General features: G+C 58.9%; 1 protein-coding gene across 1 annotated transcript in view; it reads right to left on the reverse strand.

Annotated features, from left to right (window-relative positions):
• The window catches only part of INTS3 (integrator complex subunit 3), a 41267-nt gene that overhangs the window by 1926 nt on the left and 17634 nt on the right, over positions 1 to 21707 (reverse strand). Inside the window, exons 9-26 of the mRNA XM_075736892.1 lie at positions 19634 to 19731; positions 18736 to 18927; positions 17986 to 18073; positions 17369 to 17448; positions 15399 to 15490; positions 14708 to 14814; positions 13773 to 13892; positions 12202 to 12331; positions 11265 to 11319; positions 10225 to 10328; positions 9630 to 9674; positions 9071 to 9190; positions 8830 to 8983; positions 6883 to 6951; positions 4807 to 4882; positions 3035 to 3148; positions 2900 to 2948; positions 1764 to 1931 (exon numbers count right to left, since the gene is read on the reverse strand). Coding sequence (XP_075593007.1) covers positions 1764 to 1931; positions 2900 to 2948; positions 3035 to 3148; positions 4807 to 4882; positions 6883 to 6951; positions 8830 to 8983; positions 9071 to 9190; positions 9630 to 9674; positions 10225 to 10328; positions 11265 to 11319; positions 12202 to 12331; positions 13773 to 13892; positions 14708 to 14814; positions 15399 to 15490; positions 17369 to 17448; positions 17986 to 18073; positions 18736 to 18927; positions 19634 to 19731 — 1861 coding nt within the window. The remainder of the gene's footprint in view (positions 1 to 1763; positions 1932 to 2899; positions 2949 to 3034; positions 3149 to 4806; positions 4883 to 6882; positions 6952 to 8829; positions 8984 to 9070; positions 9191 to 9629; positions 9675 to 10224; positions 10329 to 11264; positions 11320 to 12201; positions 12332 to 13772; positions 13893 to 14707; positions 14815 to 15398; positions 15491 to 17368; positions 17449 to 17985; positions 18074 to 18735; positions 18928 to 19633; positions 19732 to 21707) is intronic.

The raw sequence follows: 21707 nt of genomic DNA on the forward strand, positions 1-21707 counted from the left end.
GGGGCCCTGGGGATGGGGGGAGCAGCACGGGATCTATTTTCCGGCTCCGGCACATGTGGGGTCCCCTGGGGCTGGTCTGCGTGTCCTGCTCCAGCCCGGGGATTAAGGGGATAAATCCTGCCCAGGGTGCTGGCCGTCTCCATCCCTGGCAGCTCTGGGGAGCACCGAGCGCCCCGCGCTGAGCCTCGGCCGCAGGACGGTGCACGGTGCCAGCACCCGGGGTGCTGCCAACAGCCGGGGCCTCAGCTGGCCGTCCGTTAATTAGCGGGGATTAGACCTGGATAGGGCTCGGATCCCGGAACAGCAACGCAGTGAAAATAGCTGCGTTGTTCAGCCGCGAAAAGCCGTTAATTAACGGAGAGGAACAGATGAAGGCACAGAATTCCCAGGCAGCCTCTTCGGAAAGTGGAGGCGGGGGGGCACCCAGAGGCGGCCGAGAGGCCGGTGGGACCGGCAGCTCTCCCGGTGTCGGCGTGCTCCGGGAGCACCAGGGAGATGCCGGCCATGGCGAATCTCCCGGCAAGGCCCCATCCGAGCGGTTGGCCGTGACCCAGCCCCGCGCCACCGGGGTGGTGGTGCTGGGTGGGGGGTCCCCTCGCTGCGGTGGGAGCGCGGTGGCTGCTCTGCATTCCCAGGACACTAGATGTCCTTCCTACTCCAGCAAAGGGCTGCGGGAAGGGGCCGCACAGGACCCCGTCACCTCCCCGTAACGCAGACTGCGGTGCTGAGGGGCTGCCGGTGGGGCTGGTCGTACCCGGCGCTGCCGGGAGCCGGCACGGAGCAGAGAGCAGCAACCGGGCACCTCTCGCCATGGGCAGGTGACGGCTGCGCCGAGGGCAGAGGCTGCCTCACAGCCCGATGTCGCTCTTTTGAGGCCGGATAAAAGGCTGGGAAATCAGGCGGGGAGCTCCTGCCTCCCTGCCGAGGGACTCCGTGGGGTTGGGGTGAGGCGTCCCGGGTGCCACCACGGCCAGGAGCCGGCACAGCGCTGCGGGACCAGCCCCACCATCCCGTGCTCTCTCCTTTCCTCTCCCACAGCCCGCGGTGCTGAGGTCCAGCCGCCTCCTCCAGCACCCAGAGCTCTGCCCACAGCGGGTGGCCGGGAATAAGCCCTCTGCCCCTTCCCTCCGACGGCGGGGGATCGGGAACCTTGCCCTGGGGAGCTGGGATTTAACCTCCACCGGCTACAGCTCGGCCCAGCCGCGTCCTTTAGTCCCGCTGCACCGACAGACCCCGACCCCATCCACCCCGGAGGCAGCAGCGTCCCGGCAGAGATCAAGTGAACCGCGTCTGGAAGATTATTTCCACCAAAAGATGCTCTGGAAACATCCAGGCGGGCACAGCGGGGCCGAGGAGAGGGGCCTGCCTGGCCGGCACGGCAGCGCCGAGGCTTGGCACTGCTCGCAGTGCAGCCGAAAGCGTTTCCCCACGCCGCTCGGGTAACGGGCTCGGCATAAAAAAGGGTCTTGCCGGCCGGATGTCAGCGCGGGCGAGATCAAGGAGCAGCCTCCCGCACGGCTCTGCGGCAGAGGCGCTCGCTCAGGGCTCTGGCTGCGCGTCAGCTCGTGGGCGGGCAGCGGCACCGCCTCGACCTCGAGGAGACGACGGCGTAACCGGCAGGACGGGCCGACACACCGGCGCCGTGCCGACGGCACGCGGCATCTCGGCCGGGGCACGAGGCAGGGTCCGTCACCGGCTCCCGGCGGCGGGGCGGTCCCGGGGGGGGAGCAGGGGGAGATGCTGCGCCGGCCCCGGCCCCTCACCTTTGGCGTTTTCGTGGTAGGCTGTTGTTCTTGATCAGCAGCGACTTGATGTGCTCGGCCAGGAGGTCGTCGTGTTTGATGCACCAGTGCCGCAGGATGCTCGTGGTGAACTGGTCGTCGGGGTGGCAGGGCCGGCTCAGCACCATCTTCACCATCTCCTCGCTGGGCCTGCGGCAAACGGGGAAGGGCACGAGGAAGGATGAGGGGTTCGCACCCCGGGGCAGCTGGGGTCCCCCCCCGCAGCCTCTGCCGCCCACGTGAGCCTGATGGGAAACTTCAGACCCGGATGTGACAATTCTGCGGAGCTGCCGTACCGTGAGGGACCCGGCACAGGGACGTGACCCCCCCACACCCCGGGATGGGACTGAGCTTCCCCAAACCCCGCCTGGGACCCGCACGCTCTTGGGCAGCCCCAGCAGCATTGGCTCAGGGGATGACAGGCAGCGTTCAGCCTCCTCTGCTTCCCCGAAATTGCTGGCAAGCGATCCTCCCGGGGACCGGCTGCCACCCAGCTCCCTGCCCAGCCCGTACCGCCCGGCTCCCTCCCCGCCGTAGGAAAAGCGCTGCCCCTGCGCTCTCCGTCATCGCGGGCTTTTCCCTAACGCAATTCAGAGCTGGGATTAGATTAGCCAGCCTCGTGCACTGCATTAATGAAAACAAATAAAGTGCTCTTCACTCAGAGTGGCGGGATGCGGCCAATCCACCCGAGCAGGCAGAGACATCGTAGATCGATGCCAAGGCAGCTCTAACGCTGCGCCCCGGGGGAGGCCGGTGACAGCCCGCTCTCCGTTAAATAACGGGCTCGGGGACGTGCAAGGTGGAAGACAAACAGCCCGTCGGCACTCGGTGCTCCTGGAGCCGAGGCACGGCAGGGAGCTGCTGCCTTTGGGAAGGGTGCTATGGCCGGGGTCTCGTCACGCGTGTTCACCCTCCTCTGTCCCCAGGGGCTCCAGGACAGGACTCGCACCCAGAGCGAGCCGGGGAGCTGCCGGTCAGAGGGCTTTTCCCCACGTCTCGCTTCTCAAGCGGCCCAAGCCGGAGCAGGCGGCATCCCCTTGTCCCCGCCACGCCGACGGTGCTCGAGAAAGCCGCCACGGGCCCCTCTGCAGAACGTGGCGCAGCCCCGCGGCACTTACTTCTCTCGCCTCAGCTGCAGCAGCAGGCAGCATAACGCCTCAGGGTGCTCTGCAAAGGAAAGGACATCCTCAGCGCAGGAGCTCGCGGTTGCCGCGGTCCGGCGCCGCGCCTCTCCGGTGCAGGGGACAGCTCACCTTTGTATTTGAGGTGCTGCAGGATCGGGATGATGGTCTCCAGAGGAATGCTGTGCGCGAGGAAGAGCTGCCAGGTGCAGTATTGCTCGAAGGTCTCCCAGTCCAGGCTTTGAACTAGGAGGAAGCACAGGACGGTGAGGGACGCTGCACGGCGCCCGGAGGCACGGCGGGCAACTGCCAGAGCCGCCGCAGGCTGTCCCAGGGACGGCACTGCTCCTGCCCGGCGTGACACCCACCCCTCCAGCCCGGAGCAGAGCACTGGGGACGGGCACGGTGCCCAAAAACCCCGCTGCTGCGCGCGTCGGGCTTCGCACCGTGCCAGGGCAGCTGCATGAGCAACACGGGCAGCGCCGCGTGTGCCGAGGCCGAGCGGGGGCTCCGGGACCTGGCAGGTGGCACCGGGGCAGGTTCTGCCAGCTGAGGCACGGGTGGCAGAGCTGCAAAGTCACTAAAGCAGCTGCTCGGGGCTCAGAGGAAGAGAATTAACGAGGCTGTTGTTAATTAATGGGCTTAGACTGCTGCTTGCAGCTTGTGTAACACCAAGGCTGGATCTAGGCGGCCATGGGATCAGGGTGACGGGGCTTCTCTCCGGAAACACTCGATGGTCCCCATGCGCCGAGCTCTCCGCGTTGGCTCTGCCCAAAACTGCCACGGCCGGCTCGGGCTGCGGGGCGGGAGCCACAGGGCACACGCGGGCAGAACGCGGCCTCGGCTGGAGACGGAAAGGGCTTTTCCACTGTACGACAGTCAGGGGCTCGCAGAGATACGAGCCCGAGTCCAATTAAAAAGCTACAAGGGGGAAGCGGGTCACCTGCTGGTGATCCCGGGCGGGAGACGGGGGAAAGGCGAGGAACGCCACGAGGGAGAGATCGTGGGCACCGGCCTTCGTACGCAGCGGCTAAGGGGACCGTGGTCCTGGCAGAGGCTTGCTCTGTTAGTTCAGGGTGGTCCAAGGGCCAGACTAAACAGCAGCGAGGACTTTTTTTGCTCTTGGACTGTCACAGTCAACAGAAAATGAAGGGAAATCCTGATTGCAACCTTTCTGACCACCCTTTGGCCATCACCTCCCAGCTGCCCTCAGCCCTGCTGCGCTGGGAGAAGAGCTTACAGCCGTCCCCAGAAAGGCGGCCGTATCAGCTGCTGCACGGCGGGGAACAGCCGGCTGCTCAGCGCTAACCGCAGCTTTGCACCAGGGCAAGTTCACATCCCTGGAGACGCAGCAGCTGGGACCACGTGGAGAGGCTGCAGAGCCGGGGGAGATTTCAGGACTTTCCTCTTTTGCGGTTTTTCTATTTTTTTTTTTTCCTCCCCCTCTGCCCGGGCACGCTGCAGATGTGCAGAGCCCTGGATTACACTTTGCCTGGCACTGCGGGGAGCCAGGGCGCCCAAGCCATCGTACAGCCAGCCTGGTAAAACCCATTAGAGCGCACAGCTTGGATCACACCGCTAAATCTAACAATCCAGTTTAGGGCAGTGATCCTTTAAGCAGCGGCAATAATACCATGAGGAAATCCAGACCTCAGCGTAACGCCGCCAGCCCAAGAGCCTCTCTCGGACGCTGCGTGGGCAGCCAGCTTCTGCAGGGCTCTTCCACGTGCGGCATTGCTGACCTAGCACGGCCCTCCCGATCGCAAAGGGCGAAGCCGTGATGAAGGCTGCAGCCTTCTCCCTTTCCAGGGGTTTGGGGGTCTCTCTGCAAAACGGGATGCCCGGGGAACCGCCCTGCTTCAACCTCCCCGAGATGCGCTCGTGCCTGCGGGAGTGCTACTCACTCAGGATGTTGAGCACCGAGTCTTTCCGAAACATGACGAGGTTGCCCATCATCACGTGGCACACCAGCTCCTGCAACTGGGCGGCAGAGAAAAGGGGGTTAGAGGGACGCTGGGGCTCTGCAGAAGCCCTCTGATGTGAGGAACCACCGGGCAGGTCTGGAAAGCAAGCAGGGGAGCTGTTGCTCTGCCAACATCAGCCATCTCCGCAAGAGCAGGGATCCAGCGGGGAGTCCCAGAAACCCCGTGGACTGCAGGTGGCTCATAAATCAGAGCTGGGTTAAGCAGCTCCAGGGAGAGGCAGCTGTTGCGAGGGACCGGCAGAAGCAAAATAGTAATGAGAGGTTAATAGTTTCACACATCAACACCCAGGCCGGGGAGCCAGCGTCACGCAGGACAGACAGCAGATCCCCGCAGGCTGGGCCAGGGCGAGTGGGATGGTGTCGCCCTGTTCGGAGAGCTCGGCTGCCGCACGAGCGCCGGGGACCCGCTCCTTGTGCTCCAGGAGCGCTCGGAGCCAGGCGTTTGCCGATGGATGCACAAAGCCCACGTGAGGGCTGGCAGCGGGGAGGGCTCGGCAGCCTGCCGGGAAAGCTCCGACAACCCCAGACCTCTCTGCTCGGGGGGCCTGGACCGTCCCCGGTCTGCAGGACAGGAGCTGACACTACCCAGACGCGTGGTGCTTCCTGCGCTGACTCACCCCCTTCGTCCCTGGGAGAGGTGGGAGCGGAGGCAGGGGGGGACGGGACGCACAGGGAGCCCACCCGGGCTGCACCGGTGCGGGGACGGGAGCTGCGGAGCACCGTTCGCCGCTCCCGCGCTGACAGACTCAGCTCCAGAGCACGCTTCGGCTCTCATCTACCTTCCTCCCTGCTCCTCGGCCTCTGGGTCCAGCCTGCTCGGGCGCAGGGTGCCGGAGGCACGCAGACCCCACGTGAGCCGGGCACAGGGGGGCCACGCAGCCAGAGCATCGTGGGGAAACAGATGAAGAATAACAGGAAGGAACGAAGGAATTGGAGAAGGGAGGGGAGAGGAAACGCTACGGGCCTCTGCTGGGAAAAACAAAACCTTTGCGTTTCAGCGTGGGGCAGAGCCCAGGAGCAGAGGAGTGAGAGCAGGGCTGAGCTGGGGGGGGGTGGGTCAGGGCATCATGACTCAAACCTTTCCTGTACCCAGCTTCGGCTCCAGCCTGCCAAACAAAACTTGCTGGCGAGGCGTTCTGGCCCCTGAGCAGCTGGGAAAAGCACGACTGGCCAGGAATGGTGTATAAATAGGGCGAGTTAAAGGGTTATCAGCAGATCACGCTCCAGACGAGCCTAGACAGCAGAAACACGCAGTACAGCATTCTTGCCGGTGCCCACCTCCCCGCCCCCAGCTTTCGCCGCGACTATTTTTGGGTTGCTCATGGCAACTCAGCGTGACCATGGGGAAAGGTTCCTTCCAGGAGGGTCTAACGAGGGCTTGGCCTTCCGCTCGTTAGCCTGCTGAGCCTGCAGCGGATCTCCCACCAGGACGGGAAGAGCCGGGCGCGATTTCAGCCTTGCCGGCCGGCGGGCAGCAGGGGACGTGCTGCCCGCACCTTTCCTGCACACGTGCCCGCTGTAATACTGCCTGGAGCTTTGCATCTTCCCAGCAGCACCAAGCACCTCCCCGCCAAGGGGTTTATTAATCATTATCATCATCGATCGCCCGCAGCAGCGCTGGCTGCGGCGGTGCTTTTTGCTGATGCCTGCAACTCAGGAGGGATCGGAGCAAACCCAGGCAAATTTCTCAGCGCGCCGGCTGCAGCTCGGGGCCAGGGAGATCCCTTGAAAGCAGCAGCTTGGATTCACAGCCTCCCGATACCGCAGTTCCTCAAGGGAAAGAGATACCCGGAGGTTTTGGGGCTCCTCTTTGCAAAGCCAAATACCTCAACTCAAGAAGGCGGGGGGGGGGGAAAGAAGGACTGAACAAGCAGAGCGCTGCCCTGCATCCCCCGCGGATGGGCTATTTCAGGTTTAAATGTCCTGGGAGCGGAGGAAAGTGCTGCTGCTTCAGGAACGTGCTGCCTCCCACCCCAGACAGCGGTCCCCTCCTTACCTGGAATGAGTCTATGACGGCTACAATCATGTTCAGCAGCTCGCCACTTCGTAGGGTCTCATCTGGGAACTGGAAGAGTACAAAAAGCAAGGCAGGGCTCAGGAAAGGACACGAGGGAGAGGCCAGCGAAAAGCTCCTGTCCTCACAGCTGAGGCAAAACTCCTCCGCGGTTCAGGCTCGGACGCACGCACACGTTTCTCCTTGCAAGGGGCAGCATCGCCCTGCCTGACCCGACGGCTCGCCGAGGGCTGGACCAGAACCAGCACCACTTCCTAAACACAACGGGGGGGGGGGGGGGAGGAAGCGGCTGAGTGGGGAAAAGGAGCCAAGAAAGCGCAGGAGGGTTGACGGGCTGTTTTCTGCGCACAGCCCGGAGCAAGGCAGGTTCACTCGCTGCTCGAGAGGGCCGAGGGCTGCGAGGCAGCGCGCCGGCAGGCTGCTGCGAGCCAGTGCCCAGCACATCTGTGAGATGCAGCTGACACCAACCATCTGGACCGAGCGAAGCTGCGCGAGGAGTCAGGCTGCTTCGACTGCGGGTGGCAGGAGTCAGCCAGACCAGAGCGGTTAAAACTCCCCATTTTTCCCTATCCTCGCTAGGCTTTGCTCGCCGTTCCAGGGCCTCGTGCGTTACGCAGTGCTGCGAGGAAATATAAAAAAAATAAAAAATAAAAATCAACACGTGGGGCAAAAGGCCAGGAAAATTGGCGGCAGCAAGCTATGGCTGCACCGTTCGGATCTGGCTGTCCAGACAGGCTGTTCTCGGGACATTCTGCCTGACTCGAGCTGGTCACTACGCCCACGGGGGCAGGAACGGCCTGACCCCCCTTTGGGGAGGGAGGTTGTTAAACCCAAAGGACCAGGGAGGGGATCCAGCTGCTGCTTTACGCCGGGATTTGCCCCCCGGAGCACGCACCGTGCTGCTGCGTGGCACGGTGCCTGCTCTCGTGCAGGTTTTTCTCCCCTCCCCAGGCTGTTGCTGTACCCCTTTCCCCCCCAGAAGCTCCTGAGGAATGGGGCTGGACAGCCTCAACACCCGGCAGATGTTCCTGCTGAACCAGCCAGAAAGGAGGGAGGAGGAGGAGGTGGGGGGGAGGCAGCTCATTCCTCCCAGGGAATGAGAAAGTACACGCAGAACCGTGACCCCCTCCCCTCTTCTCCAACCCCCAGCACCGCTCCCTGAAGCTGGGCGATTGCTGGATGCTTGTTGGAAGCAGCCTCCACCCTGCAACCATTTCAAATAAAAGACTGAAGCCCGCACGGGGCTGTGAGAGAGCTCGACAGCATCCCGGCAGCAGGAAAGCAACAGCAGCTCTGTCCAAGACCCAGGCAAGGCTGCGTGAATTGGGACCGAGCTGTGACCTATCTGGTGCAGATGCCTGGCTCCTCGTTCCAAACGTGCTCTCTGCTAAGTCCAGCTGGCTCCACCTCAGCACCGAGTGCTGAAAGCAATAAAACCTTTCATTAAACCCAAGGGTTCGGGGCAGGCAGCAGAACTCGTTCCGAACGCTGCTTCCCCCGACTTTGACACGTCTGCTCGGAGCCTTCACCAGAAGAAAAGCAGCAGAGAGCAAAACCTCTTTAACCAGGGAGCGCAGACAACGCTGTGCTGGGAGCCAAGCACGTGCACGAGATGAAGCCGGGACAGCAAGGTTAGTAGCTCGCAACCCACGTCAGGTTTTAATGGGGCTGTACGCAGGGAGGACGACGGCTGAACATCGATCTCGATGGCAGCACGCTGATCCGCCCCCCCCCCCCATTTAAGCTGGCCGGGGGGGATGGATGGAGGCTGTGTTTGTGCTCAGCCTGACAAAATTTTTTCTAGGTTTTATGGCTTCTCTGCTGCTGTGTAACAGGCCTGAAGCTCAGAAGCAAACCTGCCGGCAGGAAGGCGAGGGGATGCCCCGTACATCCGAACGGGGGTTTTGGGGTGCCCGGCGGGCGCCTTACCTCCGTGTAAATGGAGGGGGTGAGGTAGCAGAGCAGCCGTACGTCGTCTTCCTGGCAGGCCTTCATGTCCATCATCAGGCACGTGTGCAGGTCCCCCAGCTGCGTGGCCTGGGCGAAGGACTCGTACAGGTTCATCTTCCCTGCCGCAGCTTTGCTAGAAGGAGACGCGCCCGGGTGAGAGGAGCCTGTCGTCCCCGTGGCGAAGCTTGGCCTCTTCCCCTCAATCCCCGCTCTGGCCTACCTGGCTTTTAAATAGTACAGGAGGTGGTAGCCGATCTTGGGTTGCTTCTGATAGAGCTCCGACAGGAGATCCAGCAGCAGTGAGAAACCGCTATTATCCTCCTGCATCTGGCAGAGGTTCCTTGGGGAGCACAGGACAGGGAGACAGCTACGTTACACGGGACACCACGCACGAGCTTCTCCGCTAAGGACGAGGACCGGCAGCTTGCAGGGAAACCCAGCTCCCAGTACCAGACGGTCCTGGCCGCCTGCTCTCGGTGCTGGACCCGGGGGCTACCTCTCCCACCCCTGCTGCAGAGGACCCAGCAAAATTCAGTTACTCAGGGATGCCAGGCTTCCACAAATGACCAAAGGAGCTGTGACTTTCCTGTATTTTAAGTCTACTAAACAAAACACGACGTGGACAGAATGAAGCAATAAACTCTTCTGATTCTGGGATCAGCCCTGGGGCAAGCAGGGGCACGGCAGAATTAGACCCACAGGGTTCACCCACGGTGGCGGTCAGGAAGTAAACAAGCAAGCCCTAACTAGATTATTCAAACATTTCAGAAAAAACATACCTAAATATTAGGTAGAGAGGCTTCCCCACCGACTCCTCCAGAGACCTGCGGGACAAACGCAACAGTCAGAGCTCTACGTGTCCCTTCCCTCCGCGCAACAGCAGGGAAACAGCCCCGGACCTTGCTCGCTGTGGTCCTGGGGCCATCAAGGATTAGCCCTAGCTAACGAGGAGACGGGAACAGTCCTGCTAACAGAATCCAGCAGTTCGGACTCCGAGCCCTGTTCCAACAAAATCCCGGAAGAAGAGCATATGGTGCTGGTTTGTGCGAGTACAGACGGGATGGATGGAGTATTTAGGACTCTACGTGCCTGGGTCAGACTGTCAGAAGCCACCAGAGCATCACCTAAACTGAGTTCTGACACAAGGACCTGTGGCAGGACCAAGGAAAATGGTCTCTTTCGAGCCCTGGATATGACAACTGTTGACCAGCTCCACGCTGACCGCTTGTGAACTCTGGATTGCTTCATAGGGGAAGCTGCTGGCTTCGGCACAGCCTTCCGAAAATGGTGAATGTTTTACTGGGAAAAGCCCAAGTCCCAGTGTGAAAGGATGAGACACAAAAAAATAAATTTAAAAAAAAAATAGATCCTTACTCCTCCGTGATTTCTTCTGGCAAAACCTCACCACGGAAATGAGCCTTAAATAGCTCCTGGAGGCAGGATGCGAGCACTGATAACTGCTCCGAGTCAAAGTCCTCCTAGTAAAGAGAAAGGAAGGAATGAGAGGAGAAAGCACAAGCTCAAACCCTGCCTGCCCAGCACAGGTACAGCTAGAAGGGACACAGCAGAGTCGCTGCTGAGGGGAACGGACCCCAAGCTGCTCAGAAGCCATTTTGCTGCTGTATTGCAGCACCAGGAGCTGCTCATCGGCAAGACAAGCCCTTAATTGACGTCCAGCTCTGAGGCACTTCACAATCACTGTGGTCCACTTATCCTCTAATGGTTAGTAATTCACTGAGCTCGGCTCTCCCTCTGCAAAGGGCTAACAGGGACCGAAGGCTCTTGGCAACGAGGATTTACACTCTGGCAAGCCCTTTTCCTGTGTTCCAACAGAGCGGAGAAACAGCTCTCGTGTGCTAAAAGGCCACTTGACTCTAAAGGGAGCTGATTAGAGGCAGGGGATGCAACCTCCCACGAACACTCAGCTCCTGGAAAACATCTGCAGCTCTTCTGCTGGGCAGGGTTTGTTGCAGCCTCTCCTGAGCACAAAGCCCAGCAAAAGCAAGGGAGCATCCCACGGCACACGCAGAAACCGCCAGAAGCTCCGCAAGACACTACAGCAGCCGCGCGGTGTGAAAACGCGAGCGTGCCTCACCCAGCGTCCCGTCCGAGAGCAACTACTGGGACATTTAGGATGGGATATAAGGAAACAGAGCATGGACGGAGTGATCTTCCCCTGCTAGACCCTTCCAGCAAGCAGCAGCTCGGGGATGCGTTTAACAACCACGGACAGAGCTGCCCAGCGCCATTTTGAACCCATTTAGGATTCGAGCGTCCTCAGGCTTCTGCGTCCCTCCTTCAGACGCAGCTCTCAGGGCAGAGCTGTGCAGAGCGGGAGCTGCCCGGCCCACCCCACTCCGGCCGCTCTGGTTTCACAGTTAGGCAGCAGCGTCGCTCCGGGTCTGTGCGGTTACCTCCAGGACTTGATCCACGATTTCCTGCATGACCTCACACTGAGCTTCCGTATCGCTGGAGCACAAAAACAAGAGGAAATCCAAGTTACATAGGAAGATACCGAAAAGCAGGGACAAGGGGACTTTGTGCTGAGCTGGCTCTGCTTGGGACCCCCCCCAGGACCTGAGAGTGGGGGGGGAGGCTCTGCTTTTGTGTTGGTGCCAGGCTTAGAGGAAGGCACGCAGAGATCCAGCCCTGGAAGAACACGCTGCACTGCTGCAGCACCTACTTATAAAAAGTGCTCGAGGTTGTCTGCAGCAAAACAAACAAATTAAATGACTAAAAGCATAAGATTAAATGCACTTAAAGCCATAAATTACCTTAAATCAGTCTACTATGCCAAGGTCTGCAAAGCAAGAGCTTTTTTTAACCTTCCTTAGATGGAATTAATTCCAAGGTCACTGAAAATCAAGAGTGGAGGTGGGGAAGTCCAGAGAACAGGCAAATATAGGTACGCCTCTGTCGGCAGGGAACGCGCCCCATGCAGAGATGTACCGAAACTCCCAGGCAGCAACAGCCCCAAGGGCCTAGGCGGCCTCCCCTCGTCAATCCAACAGCGGAGAAGGGTGAAACTCAGGGCCTTTTGCCTTCCTGTCACCGATTCAGAGAAATGCTGCAGCCTCCAGCAAATCGCCGTTGTGTCCTGGTCTCAGCCGGTCCCAAGGACAGATTACCAGGCTCTTAACCCAGCACTTTTCAAAACCACCTGGACATTTCCTGCGGGAAGTGTGCAGGAGGACCCTCCCCGTGTCAAAGGGAGACAAGCCACAAGATTGCGTTAGCTCTGAGAGAAAGGCTCCGGAGCAAACAGCACCGCACAACGGGACTAAAAGGTCCCGTGTGTCATTGCCCTGAAGAGATCAAGATGAAACGTTAACGCGACCAAACGATACCAACCTTCCTTTCTGCAGCTGCAGGACTTTATCCTTCAGTGACTCATCCAGCTGGTCCAGGAATGGCGTGATATCAACGGGCTCCTCCACAATGGTTTCTTTGATGGGATGAAACCTGAACTCCCTCTTCTTCCCTGCAACAAAGAAAGCAAAGTGGAAAAGTCTATTTTCCCAAGCAGCTACGTCTAAGTAGTACCGGAGGCAATCTCTGTCCTAACAGCAGGATTTGTGTGGGGCTGAAGCGGGGCCGGTCACCCCTCTAGGACACGCAGCATGTCCCCAGCGTGCGGTCCAGCCTCACATCTTCCCTTCACCCTTTAAAGACGTGTCCAGGTCACAGGAAGCTGGGATGGGATCGAAACGCAGGGGGTGTCCAGAATTGTGGTTCCCGTTCAGTCCAGTTTCTAAACCTGACGCTTTGCCTGTCCTTCAACATACTCAACCAACGTAGCCAGCTCGCAAGTCTCTCTCCACCCGAGGCACAAACGCTTGTGTTCAGGACTCTGGGACTGAGATAGCCCAACTGCTTTTCCACACCCTCATCCTCCAGGCTCATTCCAGGCCACAGAAATGAACTGCAGGAGACTCCCAAAGCGCCAGGGCCAAAGCAGAAGCGCTCGCAAAGAAGCTGCCCACGAAGGGATGGGACAAGGTGGCTGATCCGCTTTGCAAAAATCCTCTCTGCACGTGGTTTTCGAGCCTGTGTCCCTCTCAGGAGCCCCAAGCAGCTGCCAGGGCACCAATGGGACTACTGAAGCCAGTGAGTGCAGCAGGACAAAGTCCCATCCTCTCCCCCATCCTGGGGCCTGCGGCCCCTCCTCACGGCAGGGGTAACCCTCCGGCACGGCAGGAAGCCCGCAAGAGTCCTACCACCAAAGCCAGGAACCCCTTGAGATGCCTCTAGCTCCAGAGAGCGAGCAGAGGGGATTCTGGCCTCGTGCAGGCTTGTCAGCCCCACGGCTTCGAGAGCTTTCAGAGGGAGCGAGTGTAATGAAAACCTTGCGGCTGAGGAATTAAAGGCCTGAGCCTCATTAGCAGCTGCCTGAGAACAGAGACACCCTGTTCCCAAACGAACCATCCAGGCACAGCATCTGCCACAGGGATTCCCAACCACGCAGCGGGGCTTAAGGCTAGTCAAGACATCTAGAGAGGACACACGGGTGGAGAAAACGCTACTTTTGAACGGTTTAAGCTCTAGGGAATTACCAGGCAAGGAGGGGAAGCCCAACAGCCTTTCCCTTTGAGCACAGATCTGTTTCCGATCTACTGAGTCTGGCTGCCGGGGACTGGGAAGCAGCAGAGCATCGGCCTTGACATCCTTCCCTTGCAGAAGGAAACCTGGATCTCAAGAAGGGGGTCTGCCTCGAGCACAGCAATTCCTGCCGCTCGTGGGAAAGGGGTTTGGTGGGAACTATGCTTACAGATGGCTGTCTTGGGATCCTCCATCACGAAGGGAAGGTGCCCGCAAAACAGCAGGGAAACACCGTCCAGCGGAGAGGCAAACGGCAGCGATTCATGCTGCGGCGACGCAGAAGTACTTGAGAACATTGGCGCTCGGCTGAGTGCGCTCCTCACCTTTGCTGTTCAAATCTTCTTCATCGTCACTGAATGCGGCCTCGGCGTTGTCATAGCAACTGTCATCCTTTTCTGACATATGATTGTCCATCTCCATGGAAACGGGTTCCTCAATCTTGACTGCAAGAACGTACGCAAAGGGGTCAGAGCAGAAAGTGAGGTTACGGTGGCTCCTCGCGCAGCCGAGGGGAAGGGCAGGCTCTGCCTACGAGTCACCTCTACCGATAAAAAGGCTCCGGCAAAGAGATAAAAGTGCTTTGAAAAAAAAGGAAAAAAGAGTCCGGGCAAGTGTCAGACCCTGAAATACTCAAGCTGGGGAAGGGCACTCCCAGCAACCCCATTTAATCGTCCCCGCTCGGTGCCAAGTGTGGCAGGACCAGGGTATTTTCCACCCAAGCTGCCCAGCATCCTTCGTGCTTCATCCCTCACCCAGGCCAACAGCAAAGCCCGAGTCCCTGAGCAGAGCGATGGCTTTGCCAGCTCCGCGAGGCCGAGGAGCTCGGGGCAGCAGGGTTTGTGGTTATGTGGGTCCCTGCAGCCGGAGCAGCAGGAAAAAAAAAAAACCAGACAGGCTTACAGACACAGCAGATCTGGCAAAGCAGCAGCACTCTCCTGCTAAATACAGGTTAGAAATGCTTGCTCTTTGCTTAACCTAATTAAGTTAATCAATTAGCCTACAGAAAAGAAAGGCTAAGTAGCCCCTATGGAGCAGAGAGAGAAACGATTAAGCGTGCATCTTCAGTGTACTGCAGGGCTGAGACGAAGGGAGACCACAACCATCCATAAATACCAGCACCCGGAGCCCTCCTCTCCCCGGCGTCCCGGTCCAACCCTCCGGATGCTGCTCTTGCTGCAGGGGAGCCGGGAAAAGCCCCATCTCTGGGAAGGCAGCACCTGCCGCAGCCGCCCTCCGCCACGCCCCCCCAGCTCCCTACCTTCGATGGGGGGCGAGGGCGAACTGCAGAACTCCGGGAATTTCTCCCTCAACATGGCGCGGAGCTCTTTGTCCAGCTTGGGGTTGTCGAAGAGAGGGGCCAGATGTCTGTAGGAAGGGAAAGGGGTGAGAAAGAGCCGGGATGCGGTGCCCTGCTGCGTGGCTTCACCTCGGTGGACGTGCAGGGGGATCTCCTCCCTTACGTCAGGGCTTTGGTTTGCGTTACGGACCACAAGCTACGAGGTCCCACCTTCCCTCCTGCAGCTCAGCCGGGGTTCCCTCACTTGGACCTGGGTCACCAGATGGCAGGTGGGAAGGGGAGAAGAGGTCTTTACCTCCTGGGAGGGGAACTTGGCTGATGCAGGAGCTTTCTGCAGGCTGGAGCACCATGAACAAGGCTGCTCCGTTCAGCTCGGGGACCAGAAAGGGCCGGGGACATTTCCATTCACCTGAAGCGGCGTGGCTATAGCTTTTTTTAACCCACCCATTCCCTTGCTTCAAAGGAACAGCTCTCAGGACAAGCCTCAGCACCATAAAGACACAACTATGGCTTCTTCCATGGTTCATACACAATACAAACGTCCCCCGCAGCTCCTACAGAGCCTGGAAGTCGTTTTGACTAGGCTGGTGAGACCCAGGAAAACTGGTGCACAGCAGTTGTATAAACGTAGTAAAATTCAGGGCTGCCTTACGCAAGGACTCGCTTCTCCACAATGTGGGTGAGAGAGTTGAACACGCCTTGCCGGACGTGAGCCTCCAGTGGAGGGTAGAAGTTGGGAATGATCTGAAAACAGGAGAACGACCACGTTAGTGCCACGAAACCTTCTGCTTCTTGGGTGACCCTCGATTCAAGCACCACATCGCAGCTGCCCTCGACCGAGAAGGGCAGCAGGAGAGCTCTGTGAGTGCATCATCTCAGGGATGGGGGATAGGAGGGTGGGGATCAACCCATGCCTTTGGCTTTTCTACCCCAGAGAGCCAGCCGGTGCATCTCCCAGGGATGAGAAAACCACACAGACGCTGCCTCGCCAGCTCGGAGAAGCCCTGCGGCTCGCCAGGGCCATGCTCCAAGCAGCAGCGACTGCTGCAGGAGCGGGAGGGGGGGAACATGAGAAGGGCAACCTAAACAACATTCAGCTCTGTCCACACACACAGTCCTTTGCTTCTGGAAGGAGTAAGAGGACTCCTCCCTGAAATCTGGGTCATCCCAGGAACCTTCTACCTAGTTCCTCTGCCAGAAACCAGCAGCTGCTCTGGGATTCGGGCAGCACGGGGACGGGAGCACACAGAGCATGCTGGGCGTGAGGGAGGAAAGCGATGCAATTGGTAACCCTTCCAACGCTCCTGCCATGGAAAGACCTCGCTTCCAAGAAACACCATCAGCCCTCCCTGGGACCGAATTACTGGAACCGGCCGCTCTCGGCACTGTTTTCCCCAGGACCAGCTCTGCTCCCTGGCTGTCCTTTGAAAGGGAGATGATGGGTCTCACTTGTCCGCCGTTGCAGTGAGATTCTGTTTGCCCTCGGGAGATGACACTGGGCCAAACATTTCATTAGATACTAAAGGGAACAATTCAGAAGCCAATTTTGGAAGGATTTATTTGCAGAGTTGGGAAATCTTACGTGTGTTCCCACAGTGGCATTCCCATTAATGAATGACACATGGGCCCAATGCTCCGACCTCCAAGAACAGCACTGGATTTATCAAGAGACCTCGAGGACTCACCAAAGCCTCTCGTGGCTGGTTTTAAGAGACGAATAATTTGGCCGAGCGTCCGCAGCAGCGTGCCTGACTGTGCTCTGAGCAGATCAGCAAGGGGAAAATCCCTCCTTAATTTCGAATAGGTAAGGGGAGGTTAAAAGAGCTGCCAGCGGATACTGAGCTACTCTGCAGCCTATTTCGCAATCAAGAGGCTCAGAGCAGAACAGACCAGATGATGCACTGAGGAATGCGGAGGAAAAAAAGGGGGAACGGCTTTTTTGGTTTGGTTTGGTCGGTTTTAGTTTGCTTTGGGGCAGTGACATGGCACTATTTTGCTGCTCCGGTATCACCAGCTGTAGGGATTAATGAAATTCCCTTCCTGCGTGATGGAAAGGCAACAGGTCTTTGTCCCAAAACTCTCTGGGGAGCAAAGATCTGTGTCTTGCCTGAGCCTCCGCAACTGTTCCTGCCCTTCACGACCGGTCAGCACAGAGCAAGGGGCATCCCGCGAGCTGTGCAGCTCACCACTTGACTGCTCCCAGCTTCTGTCTTGGCAGAGGAGGAAAAGCACTGACCTACACCAACGTGCTGCTGCACCAGCGACGGAGAGCACGGCTGAAGGGCCCGGCTGCAATCCCTAATGGAGGACCTCCAGTCCAACGCACTTCCACTCCTCCACACCACGGACAAGTGTACGAGGCTAAAACAAGCCCCCGAGGCTAAAACAAGCCCCTGAGGGTGACACAGTGACCGGCTTTCTTTGGAGAGTGACCTCTGCATAGCGGGCTGGCGTAAGCAGAGGAGAGTGCGGCCGTTTCGCCGTACACTGTCCCGTCCCACTGGTGGCAGAGGGACTGCGCAGACCCCAGCGGTTGCTTTCACATCCCTCATCACTCAACCCCCGTCATGCAACTCGTTTGGCAAGCCACGTAAATTCCCCGGAGAGCGAGGGGCGGCTCACCCGGCACATGAAATCCAGCAGCGTGGCGGTGATGGCAGGGTGAGGCTTCATGGAGTGATGCATCACCAGAATGGCAGGCTCTGGAAGGAGAGAGCAGGGAGCCCTGTGCTGAGAGCCCCAGAGATGCCCATACCCCCTCTGCCCCCCAATTCCTTCAGACCCAGCGCAGAGGGAACCCCCTTCTTTTGGCTCGTACACGCCCTTGCCCTCATCCAGCTCCTAAATAACACTCGGGCTTCAAACAATGGCCAGAACCAACTTCCCTGCAGGCAGGGGCACCCGGTGATGCTCCCGGCTGTATCAGTCCTTGCTCAGGTGCCCTGAGCCCTGGGACAGCCCCGCACGGGGACGGACGCTCTGGGATCAGCCCCTGACCTCGAGGAAGACGCTTGCCCCTACCACGGATACAAAAACCGCAATTAAAAGTGGCTCTATCAAAGCAGCTCTCCTGCAAGCCAGCAAATGTCAGGAGTTCAGGGCAGGGGAGGGAACTGATGCCCTTTGGAGATAATTTTTTGAGCTTTCCCCACCCAATCCCCCTAACTCTACCAGCTCTGGAAGCCATTAACCCCTTCTTCACCCCCTGCCCATTCAAAGAAAGACGCCCCGTGGAGTACCGATATTCATGATGCTGTCCTTCTCGGGGTTGAAGAAGAGCCAGTCATAGAATAGGGCCAGTTTGGCATTTGAAGCAGCAACGTTGGACTAGAGAAGAAAAAAGAAATACTACAAACTGTCTGATGAACACAGCGCTGAGCCCTCGTCCCCTCTGCACGCCCGACGTGCCGGGCCCTGCTGCTGCGAGGTGAGGGCTGGTGATGTTCTTCCCACGAACAGGATAGGGCAAGAGCTGGTGAAACCCCCCCGCCAGGTACCCGCTGCTGCTGTGTTTTCAGAGAAGGTGGGAAATTCTTGAGCAAACCTGCCTGCTTTGAGAGCAGCTCCAGCCAGGGCAGCCCCAAAGCCTGGGAGACACAAACCACGTGCTCTGCAAAGCGCAGCCTGGCTACAACCCTGAATCGTATATAATTGGGCCCCACACAACCCTTGGTGTTATCTGCTGTGCGTTCATGGGCAAAGCAACAGCCGTTTCCTCGGCAGCTTCTGCTCCGTTTGACAAGTGCCGCAGACCACGGTCCTGGGTGGCACAGGGGACGACGTCCCGAGCGGAGAGAGCGGAAGCCAATGAGGCACCTCGTTGCACACGCTCTCGCACCTCGCTGGGGCAGGAGAGGCCCCACGCTTTGTAGACGGGCCATAAACATAAAACAGAAACATCAGCATCAGCAGGTTACCGCTTTCCCTGCAAGGGAAGGGATCCCAGGATATTACGTGACTCGCTTTCGGGTCTGGCCCTCACAACTCACCGTGCAGGTGGTGAGCAGCCACCCGATGATGGCCCAGCGCGGGAGGATGTCGGAGCTGAGCACCTCGTTGGAGGGGTGGACCACGCCACAGATGTAACGTATGAGGTCACAGCGCAGGGACTGGCTATCGGGGGTGGACAGGTACTGTCGCTGAAACCAGTCCTGGTACCGCTTCTGCTGGCCGAACCGGACCTGAAGGGAGAGACGCAGGTTTTGGGAAAGGCTGCTAGAACCACGGTCTGCCATTCTTTAAGCTGCCTCTTTTGGCAAACTCTGCTTCGCGCCCTGCTCCCCCCCACCAGCCCCACGCTGGCAGCGTCTTCAGAGAGACCGAGGAAGCAAAAAGGCCATTGTGCAGCGTTCTCACGCAGGGCCCGTCTCCAGCCGAGCGGACGGGATCACACGCCCCGCGCGTGCGGCGCGGCGCAGCCCCTGCGAGCGGCCTCGGAGGCAGAGCGAGGGGGGAAGCGAGCTCTGCCTGGTGTGCGAGCAGAGATAACAGCTAACCCCGGTGCTGTCGCTGCGCAGCTCCCGGCCTCTCTTGGATACGGTGCTGCTGTTGTCAGAGCTCCGATAACCCACCGCATCGCAGCCATTCAGAGAAAGCGCTCGCCTTGGAAAGCGGCCAGCCAGGAGCAATGTTCCCCTGCAAAGCTGTTTTGTGCCTTTTAATGAATACCAGGGATGTCTCAGGCCCATCTACATCAGCCTTTCCTCCTCCTGTTGCCGTTAAGATGCCAGAAGCGAGAAATACTCGCACCAGTAAAGCTCTGCCCTCCCTCCCTGTGCCCAGTGACAGCGTGGGAACAGGACCGGTGCACCGTGGACCAGGCAGGGACGTCTGTCCTCTTCCCCCGTGCGGGCACAGGACCCCCCAGGACGAGCACAAGGGAATTACCCGCGAGGTCATGAAGAGCAGCTTGGTTTCCATGTCGGGAGTGAGGCGACACGCCAGGAATTTGCGAGAAGTCCTCGACTGGAGGAGCTGCAGGACACCTGGGGAGAGACAGAGAGGTCGGTCTGCGCTCGCACGGTGCCACGGACGGCACGGCATGAAGGGGATCCAGGCAGGCGAGCTGAGTTCAGAGCATTAAGCTCCGTTTTCCCAAGGCTACAGGCAGCGGAAAGGGATCAAGATTTTGGCTGGAAAAGATCTCCTAAAACATCTCCTGTCTGGAGCGAGCATTTGTCAGAGATCACTAATGAGGACGCCAGGGAGGAGAGCCTGAAAAAAAAGGGAGAGAGGATGCACAGCAGGGCAGGGATAAGATCTGGAGGAGAAATGAGAAAGTCCAGACGCTAAGTCCCAAGCCATAACCAACGGAGCGCGCATTCCCCATCTCCTACCCCTCGGCCAGGGCACCAAAAAAGCAGGGTCAGCATAGAGAGCACCCGTCCTGCGCTGTGCCAGCGCCCAAGGCCAATTCCTCCCCTGGAATTACCCAGATGTAACAAAAAAGATCAGACATAACAGAAAACGGATGATGGGAAGGAGAAGGGGAGGTTGCAAAAGCCGCTCTCGTTCCCAGACAGCCGCGAAGAGGAGGAATTTATGACCTGAGCGAAGAGGCTTCGCTGCTACTTGACGAGACCTGAAGGATTTACAGGGCAGCCAGCTCTGACGCAGACAGACAGGCGCCAGGGACGTTGCACACACGAGGTGCGCTTCGCTCTCTCGCCGTTTGGAAGTCATCCTTCTGCCGTGCAGCCGGATGGTCACACCTGGGGGACGGCTGGAGGAGGGAAGCTTCAAAGCAGAAAGAACAGATGCCGGCTCCCGCGGAGCTCAGAGAAAGGGTGGAGCGAACTGCGCGTCGGGGGGGAAGAGAGCCATGAAAGCACCTTGCTTGTTAAAAGCTCCCAGCTGCTCGGAGGGAGGGACGGGTCCTGTGCCCGGAGCCACCCTCCGCTGCGGTTTTCCCTTGCGCTCGGTGCCGCCGAGCTCTGGCTCTGGTCGCGGGAGCGAGGAGCTCAGCAAGATTGCCTGGGATCGGAGGTTACAGAGCGATACGAACCCAAGAGCATGTGGACTGGCAGCTGCTAGAGATAACAGCCACCTTGCAGAGCAATTATTGCAGGCTCTCAGCAGGCAAGAAGGCAAAGAAATAGTCTTATGACCACCTGCGGGGGAAATTATTTTGGGGAGGGGGGCCTTCCAGGCTCCGCAGGAGCAAGTACAAACGAGGGCACTCCTGGACAGATCAGCTTCTGCTCAGATTCCTCCCATTCGGCCCCCAGAGCCAACTGCGGGGTCTTCCACGGGACAGGGAGGAGCGACAAACCCCCGGGGACACGTGTGAACTCTGCCCGCACCAGCGCTTTGCAGCAGGGAGAAACACGCTCGCGTGTGCGTGGGCTTACCCAGGTGTCGTCTCAGCTCTGCGAACCGTCGAGCAACGCCACGGGGCCACTGGTTGTGGTTTTAAAGAGAAGAAAAAGGGAACGAAAGGAGAAAGGGCAAACACCGCAGGGAGTTTGCTAGCTGTCAGAAGAGAATGAGCCAGGAGCACTGATGCTAGCCCCAATTTAGGTACCGTTTCGATGGGTTATTTGGCTAAAACTGGCAGCAAATCAGGAAATAACCCTGACCAGCTGCCCCTACGGGTGTGGGAAGCAAGTGAAGCTAGAGGGACCTTTGTTAGGTGCCCCAAGCGTGGACATGAAAGCTCAGCACTCAGCTGGGAAGATCCAGACAGAGCTAAGAAACGCTTCTAGTGAAGGTACAGCTGCAGGAAGAGGCAGGGCTGAGCCCTGGAAACGTGAAACGTGAGCCTTCCTTAGGCATCGGGCTAAGATTCCTCGGCCTCCGCAAGCCCAGCAGGCTAATTCTGATAACCCAGAGAGGGGAACTCGGTCCCTGCAGCCCTTCGGCTGGCAAATCTCAACAGAGAGCAGCAATGATGGGAGACAGGTTCTGGAGATGGAGGAGAAGCCAGAGATCACAAGGCTTAAGGAGCATTTAATCAAATGAT

Source organism: Balearica regulorum, chromosome 28, assembly GCF_011004875.1.
Source record: "Balearica regulorum gibbericeps isolate bBalReg1 chromosome 28, bBalReg1.pri, whole genome shotgun sequence".
Taxonomy (NCBI): Eukaryota; Metazoa; Chordata; class Aves; order Gruiformes; family Gruidae; genus Balearica; species Balearica regulorum.